Raw genomic sequence first — 12,703 nt, 5'->3', positions numbered from 1 at the left:
ACAAAAGACCATAAAGGGATTGAAATGAATTTTATTATTCATAGGCTCTGGAGGAAGTACATGGCTCACCTTGAGGGGTCACATGAGGACGTCAAGGCAAGGTACAGGCAGAGAGAGCAACAGGCCCTGGGGCACATGCCTTTATTAGGGTTCATGGCTAGAGTGCTTTGGGGTTCTTAGTCCATGGCCAGATTGTATAATTCAACTGAAAAAGAGTCAGGTTTTGTTAAGCTTTGCAGGGATGGCCCTGGAGGTAGGAAGGGCTTTATCATAAAGTATATCAGGAGTCATATCAGGAGCTTATATTTACCTCTGACTCTGAAGACTGTTGTCTAGAGCATGTACTTGTATGAGGCTAATGTCAGGATAAAGTCCCTAAAGACTGCTTGGCCAAACAATATGGATGCCAAAGCAGCAATACCATGGAGTAGCTTAGCAAAACTGAGAATTCCATTAAATTTTCTATATAAATGATTATATAGTCTTGAATAAAGAGAGTTTTACTTTTTTGTTACTTTAAGTATTTTTTATCTCTGTCCCTTGCCTTACTTCCATGGTTAGAGGCTCTATACAATGTTGGATAAAAGTATTTAAGTGCATGTTTCCTTGTTTTCCTCCTCTTTTTCCTCCTCCTTCCCCTCCTCATCTTTCTCCTCTTCTTCCTTCTTCATCTTCTTTTTATAGATTCCCTATATCAGATTGAGGAAGTTCCCTTCTGTTTCTAATTTTCTGAGAGTTGTTATCAGATTGGATGCCAGATTTTGTCAAATGCTTTTTCTGCATTTATTGAGGTGATCATATGTTTTTTAGCCTCTTAATCTGGTTTTCTACTGATAAATTAACATTGCATTTGCAAGATAAATACCACTTGGTCTTGATGTATTATCATTTTTATATTTTGTTTCATTTGATTTACTAAAATTTTCATTTTAATTTTTGCGTCCATGTTCATGGGGTTTCTTTTTCTTTGTTTTGTTTTGGTATCAAAGTAATACTGCCTTCAAAGAATAAATATAGAAGTTTTTCTTCTTTGATTTTTTGGAAAGACTTTATATGGAATTGGCCTTAATTCTTCCTTAATTTTTTTGTTAGATTTCACTAATGAAGCCACCTGGGGCTGGAGGATTTTTGTTGTTGTTGTTGTTGTTGTTGTGGGATGGTTTTAAACTACAAATTAAAATTTTTTAATGAATAAAGGGTTATTCAGGTTATCTATTTCCTCATGAGCAAGCTTTGGTCATTTGGATCTTTCAAGGAATTTGCACATTTAAGCAAAGTTGTCAAATTTAAGTATAATTAAATATAAAATATTCCTTTATTATTATTTTCATATCTGTAGAATCTGGAGTGATGTCATCTGTCTCATCTCTGACATAGGTCATTTGTATCTTCTCTCTTTTGGGAGCTAAAGCCCTAGTTCTGAAATCACCTCTGCCACTTAGTAGTTGTCTAACCAGTGGCATATACTCCAGGGTCTTCAGCTTTTTATGAGTTAACAGGATGGGGTTCTCTAAGGTCTTTTCCACTTCTGACAGACAATAAGCTTGATCATGGTGCCTTGAGATTTATCTACTTTGTTAGTCTGTTTCAGTGATTTTCTCTATTATTTTTCTGTTTTTCACTTCAGTGCTTTATATATTATTCTTTGTTACTTCCTTTCTTCTTCTTTGGGCTTCCTTTTCTTTTTCTTTTTTCTTAAGGTGTGTATAAGGTAAGTGATTAAAGATATTTTTTCTTCTCTAATATAAATGCTTAGTGCTATAAAATTTCCAGTAACTACTCCATTAGTGACATGCTACAAATATTGTCATGTCGCTTTTAAAATTGTCATCCAGTTCAACATAGTTTACAATTTCCCTTTTGATTTCTTCTTTGACTCATGGGTTATTTATTTATTTATTTATTTTTATGGAGCAATCTGTAGGACTGGCTCCATTCTTTTTTTTTTTTTTTTTTATGTTTTATTTGTTTCTAGGAGAGAGAGAGACAGCGTGAGCAGGGGAGGGTCAGAGAGAGAGGGAGACACAGAATCCGAAACAGGCTCCAGGGTCTGAGCTGGCAGTCAGCACAGAGCCCGACGCGGGGCTTGAACCCACGAACCGCGCCATCATGACCCAAGTGAAAGTCGGACGCTCAACCGACTAAGCCACCCAGGCGCCCCACCTCATGGGTTATTTAGAACTGTGCTATTTAGTTTCCAAATATTTGGGCATTTTCTCATTTTTTATCCAGTGCCTGACATTTCAAAGTTTATGTTGCTGAATGCCACATTTTCTTACATTGCTTTAATGAATGCTCATCTTTTTTGAATAGGTACACAAGTTATTTGGTGACCTTCTCAATCCTCGTTTGATTCTCCCATGTCTTGTGTTTAACATTTTTGAGACTGGATCTAAAGTCACCTTTACTAGGGGCACATAGTTGGATCAGTTGGTTAAGCATCTAACTCTTGATTTTGGCTCAGGTCATGAACTCACAGTTTGTGAGTTCAATCCCTTATTGGGCTCTGTGTTGGCAGTGTGGAGTCTGCTTGGGATTCTCTCTCTCCCTCTCTCTCTGCTTCTCCCCCACATTCACTCCCACCCCCCCTTAAAATAAATTAATTAAAAAAATTAAAGTTGCCCTTACTCCAAGGCTACTTTAGCTCACTGCTCAGGCATTACCTTCCTTGTCTCTGTTGAAAATCCATTTATTCTAGAGATTTCTGTACTCTGACTTGTGGGAATTTGAACAATTCCTAGCACTGTGTGAGCTCTAGGAATTATTCAGCTTCCCCCTCAGTGGTAGCTTTTCTTTCTTTGCTTGACCTCTTAAAGTGCAGATTAATATTTGACCAAAGACTCGGGGTGGGGAGGGTGTATGTGAATTCTGTGCAGATTTCTGGATTTCTGCCCTGCAGATTCTAGCTATCTAGGTCTCCCTGAGAATCAGTCATAGTCTCCTAAACTCAATGAGACGACTGAACTCTGTTTCTGTTCTGTTTCCTTGTGCTGCAGTTGAGAAATTATGACCAAGTAGACCAGGTGATTGTAGAGTTCACATCTTTTGTTTCTCTTCTCTTGGAAATCACAGTCCAGTGTTTCCCATTATCTAATGTCTGAAAACAGTTGTTTCATATATTTCATCAGGGTTTTTAGTTGTTTTCAGCAGAAGGCTAATTCTAGCCTGCGTTACTCCCTCCGGGTGGAGAACAGAAGGCTAATCATCTCTAGATTTGGTAATGTTATTAATTACAAAGTTAATTCTCAGTCTTTCTCATGATATCTTAGTCTGCTTGTAGTTTCTATTACATTATGTTCTGCAAAGCACCTAAAAGGATCCCAAGAGAGGTTGCTGGGAAGCAGCCCAGGCTGGGAAGCTGGAGCCTTGGTTTCAGTACTACCCCCGACTGCTGCCTCTTACTAGTTGTCTAAACAGTTATATAAATTCCCTGGGTGCCAGCTTCCACATCAACGAATTAAGATAGTGGTACTCTCCAAGGTCTCTTCCACTTTGAAATTCAGCGAAAGAAAGAATCTGTAGCCCCATTCTTGTTCAAAGTGTCCTTTAAGAATACTTTTTGCATTTCCAATCATGCCATGTCCTTTATAAAATATAAGATAGAATAAGGAGGTATTCAGAGAAGTGAGAGAAGGAAAATCAAGAAATGAGGATGGATCCTAGTGTGATATGACTGGAGAAAATTGGGATTTTTATCTGGGACACATTAAGGGAAGAACCATGTGATTAAAATCAATCAAAGTGTGCATGTGTAGAAAGAGTGAACAGAACTGAAAAAGACTTTCTTCCAGTTGCTGTTTATGCTAGGAAATCTGGCACCAGCCTCAGAGAATGACACACAAGAGAGAAATTTGAGCAATATTAGGAAAGAATTTAGACCTATCAAAACAAGGTCAGTGAACTCAAATACCAAGCACATGATCTCACTGGTGTCACAGATAAAAGAGTTCACTTCATTATCCTATAGAGGTGTCAAACCCCCATGTTTCAGGGGACCCAGCTGTCTTCTCTGGGAGGTAGTTTTACTCATCAAAGATTCAAATCCTGTATCTTTTGCAAATATGTGTAACTAGCCTACTGAAAAAGCATACCTCCCAGTTCAGTGAAAATGCAACTGTTTCTCCCACTCTGCTTTTACAATTTAGTCTCTGAGATCATCTTTCCTGCTCCTGCATAAATACTCTGGCAGCCCATAATTTACTGCTCATTCTTAGGTGACAGATGATCTACGTTCCCTAAGTCACAAACACTGTCCAGATGCAAAAATTCGAGCATCCAGTCCTGTGTCAAGGCTTTTTAAAGCTTTGAGCTGAGTTTGCCATTAAATCTCCCTTTCTCTCCCTCTACCCTCATTCCCCCGAGCTTGGGTAGGCTTTCAGGTTAGAAGCCTGCAGTCAAGTAAAGGGTAGTGGTTCCTTCCATTTCTCCACCTCATGGTTCTAGGCCTCTTCTTTTATCTTGACAGCTGCCTCTGCACCCCCACCAGGTCCAGTGGGACTGGGGGAGACAGGGAGAGGTGACACGTAGGCCAGTTCTCACATGAGCCAGCACTCTTGCTATTGGGTCTGACTCTGGCCTAGCACTTGCCTTTTGTTTTCCCTTGAGATGTCATTTTCTCACTTTCTCTTTCTCCTACTATGCTCTTGACCCTGCAGGATGCTTCCTCTAGTTCTCCATTCTGATGGTCATTAGTGATTCCTTCCTCCCTAGACATAGAGGAATGCACCTCCAGCCTCCTCTAGCTTCCTGCAGGTGGTCTCTTTGGACAGAACCCAAGTTAGTCCCCACACTGGCTCAGTCTGTGTCTCAGGGCCCACAGCTGTTCCAAGGAACACTCCCAATCCCTGGCCTGGGGCTCACGTGGGTCCCAAGGCAAGAGCATTCTTCTGGTTCTGCCTCCAACACCTTTCCTCTTGCCTTTCGCATTCCCACTGGTGGGAGTTCACATCTGACTGGGGTCAATTTTGGCTTTCCCAACAATAAGCTGGGTACCAGGTTCTGAGTCTCTAAGTCTCAGGAAACACTTCTGCTCTCCCCGCCGGCTCACCCTAGTTAGGGAGTTTCCCTCCTCTCAGCACCCTGAGATCAAGAGGGCTTGGCTAACCTGCACCCCTGCCCATCTAGAAATCTCTCCTCTCATCTCTGGCCTCCATTCCCTGACCTTCCTTCCATATATCTTTGGTGGAGCCGAGAAGTCCAAGAAGGGCCCCCAGGTTCTCAAGGCCATCTATTTCACAAACCTTCATAACATGGTTTGGTGCCTCTTTCTGGAATTGCACATCTATTGTGTTTTGTTGCCTGGTGGAAACTTCGGCTTTAAGATCCTATTACACAAGTAGTAAACAAACATGATTCATGGGCCAATCCTTGAACCACAGTCCAGTGGTGTAACATCCGTCTTTACCAAACATTTTGATTTCCGAGGGTGTTATTGTGTAAAAACAACTTGGGGGGACAGCTTTCCTGTCTTATTTAGCCCCTGACCAATTATGTCATGTAGCACTTGTTAGCTAGAGATGTAGGCAGACAGAGTTCATACAATAATTTGGAATGAATGAGTGGATTTTTTTTATATGGCGGTTGATGGATCCCAAAGGATCTTGGGCAGTCTTGACCCCTAAGATGTCTTCCAGCTCAAGAATCATGGTGAACCCATGATTCTCTAGCTATACAAGAGGGCAGGAGAGTGGCTTTGCAATACCGAGCTGCTACGAGACAAATTCTCCCAAATTAACTCCCTCACCAGCTGACCACACTAAACCCAGACTTGTCAGGCACCATAATAGCATGTTTTGGTGAGCTTTGAAGGGAGGAGAGGGTGGATGGTTCTATTTTCTGAGGTCAAGATATCCTTACAGGGTTGCTTGAATCCAAAGCGGAGAGAGAGAGAGAGGGAGAAGGAGAAGGGAAATAAATACCAGTGTTGAGTTCCCAGATGTGGCATAGCCAGATCGTGTGTGCTGCTGGCTGGCCCTGACCTTTGTAGTTAGGAGTGTGAGCCAGAAAGGCTGTGTGTTGTAGGGATTTTTTCCTCTTTTTGTTTGTTTGTATAAAACCAGGGAGGGAAATAGTTGAGCAAACTCCAAGAGTTTCTTCTGTTTCACTTCTCAAGAGGCCTGGATCATGGAACAGGAAGGCACTTGCTTGATATTTGCTTAAAGTGGTGACTCTCTGAGCTGATGTCTCTTAGCCTTTTTGAACCTGTAGCCCCTTTTGAGGAGGATAAAACTTTCCCACTTCATTGAAGAGTCTGATTTTCTCTCCTCGCCTTGAAACTCCTCGCCTTCAGAGTCATGTGCTTTGTGAGGTCATGGCATTAGAGATGTTACGAAGCTTTACTTTTTATAGTTTCTGTTACAAAAACAATAGGCATGTGGTGGCTTTCCAGACAGATAGGCACGTTTTATAAAATTGGCTGTGCTTTTACATTATACTTTTTCAGGCTAATTTATTACCATTTGTACAAAATGTCCTACGATTCCAGTGGAGGCCAAGCATGAACTTCCAAGGGGGCTGTTTCTCCCAACCCTAGATGACTTGATCATGGCTACCGCAGGGGCTCCTCTTCCAATTCTGTTGGATGTCTTTATCCCTGTTAGAATCCATTTTAGGGGGCATCTGGGTAGCTCAGTCTGTTAAATGTCCCAACTCTTTGTTTCTGCTCAGGTCACAATCTCATGGCTTGTGAGATCTAGCCCCACATTGGGCTCTGCACTGACCATGTGGATTCTCTTTCTCTGACCCTACACCACTCATGCTTTCAATCTCTCTCTCAAAATAAATTAATTAATATTAAAAATTTTTAATGTTCATTTATTTATTAAAAACAGTTTTTAAATGTTTTTTATTTATTTCTCAGAGAAAAAGAGAGACAGCGTGAGCAGGGGAGGGTCAGAGAGAGAGGGAGACATAGAATCAGAAGTAGGCTCCTGGCTCTGAGCTATCCATTAGCATAGAGCCTGATGCGGGGCTCGAACCCATGAACCATGAGATCATGACCTGAGCCAAAGTCGGATGCTTAACCGACTGAGCCACCCAGGTGCCCCATTGTTTATTTATTTTTGAGAGAGAGAGAGACAGAACTTGAGTGAGAGAAGGGCAGAGAGAGAGAAGGCAACACAGAATCTGAAGCAGGCTCCAGGCTCTGAGCTGTCAGCACAGAGCCTGATGGGGAACCAGAATTTATGAACCACAAGATCATGACCTGAGCTGAAGTTGGACACTTAGCCTACTGAGCCACCCAGGCGCCCCATCTCCTTGAATTCTATAGTTCATCTACATGGAGAACAATTTGTGACGTTGCAAGGAATATAGCAGAATTCAAAGGTGGTTTACTGATACATTCAGCTACTAATAATGTGAAAGCTTAAACAGCAATAAAAGGTAGTGCCATTGCTTTCTAGATGGGGGAAACTGAGGCTCGGCAGGAATGTGTGGCCTGTTCAGGATTACTCAGCTAGCAGGAGATGGAGCAGACTCCTGCAGACAAAGTGGCTGGTACCAGAGTTCATAAGTCACCTTCCAGTCCATGCAAGCAAGGACAACAAGATAGAGTGGGAAGTAGCATATAGCACAGGCTTGTTGAAAATTACACTTTTGTCACAGTGAGGCGATGAACACAGCCAGTTAGCTGACGGTGGGCTGTTTGTGAATGTGCCGACCATTGACTGTGAATTTTCATGTGAGTAGGGGCTTTATCGTGGTAGAGGAGGGATCCCAGGAGTGGGTGGTGGTGATGGAGGGACCATAGTCTTTCGCGACACCTTATTGAATTGAATTCCTGTTATTTATCTAAGAGCTGGGCCTGAAGCAAGAGTAAATGTATCAGGGACACTAAGTCTCAGGGTCTTAGGAGAACAAAAGAGAATTAGTATCCACAGTTGTCCTCCCAAAACAGGCTGCCAAGTCTGTAAGTCTGTCTGTCTTTGTTTCTCTCTCTGTTTCTTTCTTTCCTTGTTTCTTTCTTTGAGAGACAGAGAGAGAGAGAACTGGGGAGGGGCAGAGAGAGAGGGTACAGAGGATCTGAAGAGGACTCCACACTGACAGCAGAGAGCCTGATGTGGGTCTCGAACTCACGAACTGTGAGAGCATGACCTAAGCCGAAGGCAGTTGCTTAAGCAACTCAGCCACCCAGGTGCCCCACCCCAGGTTACTGAGTCTTAATGATTCCATGGTTTTTTCCTGAGGAGAGTTGTTAGCTAGGCCCCACGTCTGGTCAGACTTAGGCGACATTTACAGATAATAAACCTGACAATGTCCTCATTTGCTCAGGGCACTCTTGACCTTAAACTTTCCCCCATAAATCACCAGCACACCGTGAGATAATGCCATTTTTTAATATTTTTCCATGGAGTTGGGGGGAAGGAGAAGAAGGGATTTGATAAATCTACCTACCTGGAAATGAAAATTGTTTTGCTTACTTGACACACACCTGTATCATTTACCCACAAGAGGGTGCAGAATAAAACCTTTTCTAAGTTTTGAATTAGGAAGAACATTTGAGAAAAAGATAAAAATGCAGACATTCTTGGGGTCCCTGTGTGACTCAGTCAAACATCTGATTTCAGCTCAAGTCATGATCTCACTCTGTGAGTTCGAGCCCCGCATCAGGCTCTGCACTCACATCGTGGAGCCTGCTTAGGATNCCACCCAGGCGCCCCATCTCCTTGAATTCTATAGTTCATCTACATGGAGAACAATTTGTGACGTTGCAAGGAATATAGCAGAATTCAAAGGTGGTTTACTGATACATTCAGCTACTAATAATGTGAAAGCTTAAACAGCAATAAAAGGTAGTGCCATTGCTTTCTAGATGGGGGAAACTGAGGCTCGGCAGGAATGTGTGGCCTGTTCAGGATTACTCAGCTAGCAGGAGATGGAGCAGACTCCTGCAGACAAAGTGGCTGGTACCAGAGTTCATAAGTCACCTTCCAGTCCATGCAAGCAAGGACAACAAGATAGAGTGGGAAGTAGCATATAGCACAGGCTTGTTGAAAATTACACTTTTGTCACAGTGAGGCGATGAACACAGCCAGTTAGCTGACGGTGGGCTGTTTGTGAATGTGCCGACCATTGACTGTGAATTTTCATGTGAGTAGGGGCTTTATCGTGGTAGAGGAGGGATCCCAGGAGTGGGTGGTGGTGATGGAGGGACCATAGTCTTTCGCGACACCTTATTGAATTGAATTCCTGTTATTTATCTAAGAGCTGGGCCTGAAGCAAGAGTAAATGTATCAGGGACACTAAGTCTCAGGGTCTTAGGAGAACAAAAGAGAATTAGTATCCACAGTTGTCCTCCCAAAACAGGCTGCCAAGTCTGTAAGTCTGTCTGTCTTTGTTTCTCTCTCTGTTTCTTTCTTTCCTTGTTTCTTTCTTTGAGAGACAGAGAGAGAGAGAACTGGGGAGGGGCAGAGAGAGAGGGTACAGAGGATCTGAAGAGGACTCCACACTGACAGCAGAGAGCCTGATGTGGGTCTCGAACTCACGAACTGTGAGAGCATGACCTAAGCCGAAGGCAGTTGCTTAAGCAACTCAGCCACCCAGGTGCCCCACCCCAGGTTACTGAGTCTTAATGATTCCATGGTTTTTTCCTGAGGAGAGTTGTTAGCTAGGCCCCACGTCTGGTCAGACTTAGGCGACATTTACAGATAATAAACCTGACAATGTCCTCATTTGCTCAGGGCACTCTTGACCTTAAACTTTCCCCCATAAATCACCAGCACACCGTGAGATAATGCCATTTTTTAATATTTTTCCGTGGAGTTGGGGGGAAGGAGCAGAAGGGATTTGATAAATCTACCTACCTGGAAATGAAAATTGTTTTGCTTACTTGACACACACCTGTATCATTTACCCACAAGAGGGTGCAGAATAAAACCTTTTCTAAGTTTTGAATTAGGAAGAACATTTGAGAAAAAGATAAAAATGCAGACATTCTTGGGGTCCCTGTGTGACTCAGTCAAACATCTGATTTCAGCTCAAGTCATGATCTCACTCTGTGAGTTCGAGCCCCGCATCAGGCTCTGCACTCACATCGTGGAGCCTGCTTAGGATTCTCTTTCCTTCTCTCTCTCTCTGTCTCTCTCTCTTTCTCTGCCTTTCCCCAACTCAAACTTTCTTTCTTTCAAAATAAATAAACTTTAAAAAAATGTTTTAAAAATGCAGACATTCTTCAGCAGACATTGCTTCCACTTTGGTGGAGGATGAAAGCAATAGTCCGTTCCCCAAAAAGAAATCCTAGTTTAAAAAATACTTGGTTCTCAAAAGCTTGCCATTGCATATTTGCTATATTTATTCCTATTTTGTTTGCAGAAGGTTTTAAAAGCGTATGATGTAATGAAGTAAATAGTGTTTTGTGGTTGAAAATTAAATAGGTCTTTTGTATTTTAGGTCTTGTAAGAATTCCAAGGTGTGGCGAGCCTTAGGAGTGTGTGTGTTTTAACTGGAAGGCAGTGAGGAAGATGAGGGGAAATATTCTAGCTCCTTCCTGAATATAATTACAAGCCGGAATCCCTCAATAATTTTTTGTGTGTCCAGGAACTTGAAATAAAAATAGATTTTTTTCCCCAAAAATGTATTGCAGGGCCTTGTTAGCATCTCAGATGGAGCCAACATTTGCCAGAAGCGTTTTTCCTTGTTTTGATGAGCCAGCTTTAAAGGCAACCTTTAATATTACAATTATTCATCATCCCAGCTATGTGGCCCTTTCCAATATGCCAAGGCTAGGTAAGTAATATTTCCTGTTATTATATACATGTATATATTCATTATACATACATGTGTATATCTATGGACCTACATATATATATATATATTTACCTCTTTAATAGCTTTTATAGCAATGGCTTTTCTAGGCCATGCATTGGCAGTGTATTATAATTAGGGAGAGCAGTCACACGGGGTGTGTATCAGCACCTGCATCTTGAAGATGGTAAATCCTGACTCTTTTTGCATTGGAAGCTGGGGACGCCGTATCCTCCTTCTGCTCTGGCAGCCTGTCTGCCCACTACCTCGGACTTCAGTATTGATCATTAGCGGTAACAAGACAGCTGACTTAGGCTGAATCTGGTACACAGATGTGTTTCATTTGGCTCGCGCGATTTTTTCCCCCCTTTCTGATTGAACTTTTTAAAAATCCAGAGATTTCTCATAAAAGTCAAGAGTTTTACGTCCTTGTAAACTTAGAAGATCTAACAACAGAGGGCCTGCAGCTCCTTTGTGACAGCAATAGTTACAGCTCACGGGAGACTGTCCCCTGTAGATGCCCCCCTTCCCCCTCTCCACAGACTTGCTATGGTCTCCACCACTCCCTGTTAATGTTTGCCAGCCTGATTCACATCAGATACCTGCCCTCAGCTTTAAAGGCCCAGATTGCCAGTACTGAAGACCTCACTGAGACCTAGCAATGGCAAAATTGTCCTTCCTTGACTGACCGTGGGCTCTAGATTAAGCATTATGAGAGGTGGCCTGGTCAAGAGAACAGTAGACATGGATGGAAAAGACAAGGGCATCACTTAAAGTGCCCATAGATTTGGTCCACAGTCCAGACTATTCAAGATACTGATTCAGAGCAAAGATGCTGTCTTTAGACCTTCCTAATGTGGCTTGTTTTTAAATGTTTATTTATTTATTTTGAGAAAGAGAGAGACAGAGAGCACAAGTAGGGTAGGGGCAGAGTGAGAGGGAGAGAGAATCCCAAGCAGGCTCCACACTGTCAGCACAGAGCCCGATGCAGTGTTCAATCTCACTAACCATGAGATTGTGACCTGAGATGAAATCAAGAGTCAGACGCTTAACTGACTGAGCCACCCAGGCACCCATCGTTTGTTTTTAATTGAAGTACAGGTGACATACGAGATTACTTTGGCTGCAGGGTGTACACCACAGTGATTCGATAATTATGTAACATTATGCAATGCTCACCATACAAAGTTAGGGCTTTTTAAAAAAATTATTTTTGACAGAGAGAGAGAGAGGGGGAGAGAATGCATGTGGGGAAGGGTCAGAGAAAGAGAGGGGAAACACAGAATCTGAAACAGGATTCAGCACAGAGCCTGTGAGATCACGACCTGAGCCGAAGTCAGATGCCTAACCAACTGAGCTGCCGACTGTTAATGACAGTCTTCTTCATGCTGTACATTCTTTCCCCATAGAATTGATTTTGTAACCTGGAAGTTTGAGGCTCTTGATTTCCTTTACCCGTTTTGCTCACCTCCCTAGCCCCCTCCCCACTGGCAACCACCAGTTTATTCTCTGTATTTATGAGTCTATGTGTGCTTTTTTTTTGTTTGTTCATGTGTTTTGCTTTTTAAATTTCACATGTCAGTGAAATTGTATGGTATTTGTCTTTCGCTGACTTATTTCACTTAATATGGTTTTGATAGGCTTAGGGGTACAGAAATCCACACTGGTAGACCATGGGTGACAATTGACTCCTCATATTTTTTAAAGGTAGCTATTGTTGCTTAGGTTTAACAATGATTTGGACTTAAATCAATTTCCATAGGTCGGTCTGAAAAAAGAGATGTGAATGGAAGTATCTGGACCGTTACCACGTTTTCCACCACACCCCACATGCCAACTTATTTAGTCGCGTTGGCCATATGTGACTATGACCACATCAACAGAACTGAAAGGGGACAGGAGGTGAGTGAGGAAGATTCTGAAGGTAAGGGTACCTTCATACTGGCCGCAGGTGGTTCAT

At 42.4% G+C, this 12,703-nt stretch overlaps 1 protein-coding gene across 3 annotated transcripts in view; it reads left to right on the top strand.

Annotated features, from left to right (window-relative positions):
- Positions 1-12,703, top strand: part of LVRN (laeverin) — a 74,228-nt gene that overhangs the window by 12,408 nt on the left and 49,117 nt on the right. For all 3 annotated transcript variants that reach the window (XM_077746300.1, XM_077746298.1, XM_077746299.1), the window contains exons 2-3: positions 10,583-10,725; positions 12,506-12,645. In XM_077746300.1, the coding sequence (XP_077602426.1) occupies positions 10,583-10,725; positions 12,506-12,645 (283 nt within the window). The remainder of the gene's footprint in view (positions 1-10,582; positions 10,726-12,505; positions 12,646-12,703) is intronic.

The sequence above is a fragment of the Crocuta crocuta genome, unplaced genomic scaffold (genome assembly GCF_008692635.1).
Source record: "Crocuta crocuta isolate KB4526 unplaced genomic scaffold, BGI_CrCroc_1.0 scaffold218, whole genome shotgun sequence".
Classification (NCBI taxonomy): domain Eukaryota; kingdom Metazoa; phylum Chordata; class Mammalia; order Carnivora; family Hyaenidae; genus Crocuta; species Crocuta crocuta.
Note: the sequence above shows the minus strand (reverse complement) of the source record. Positions and strands in the feature narration are given on the sequence as shown.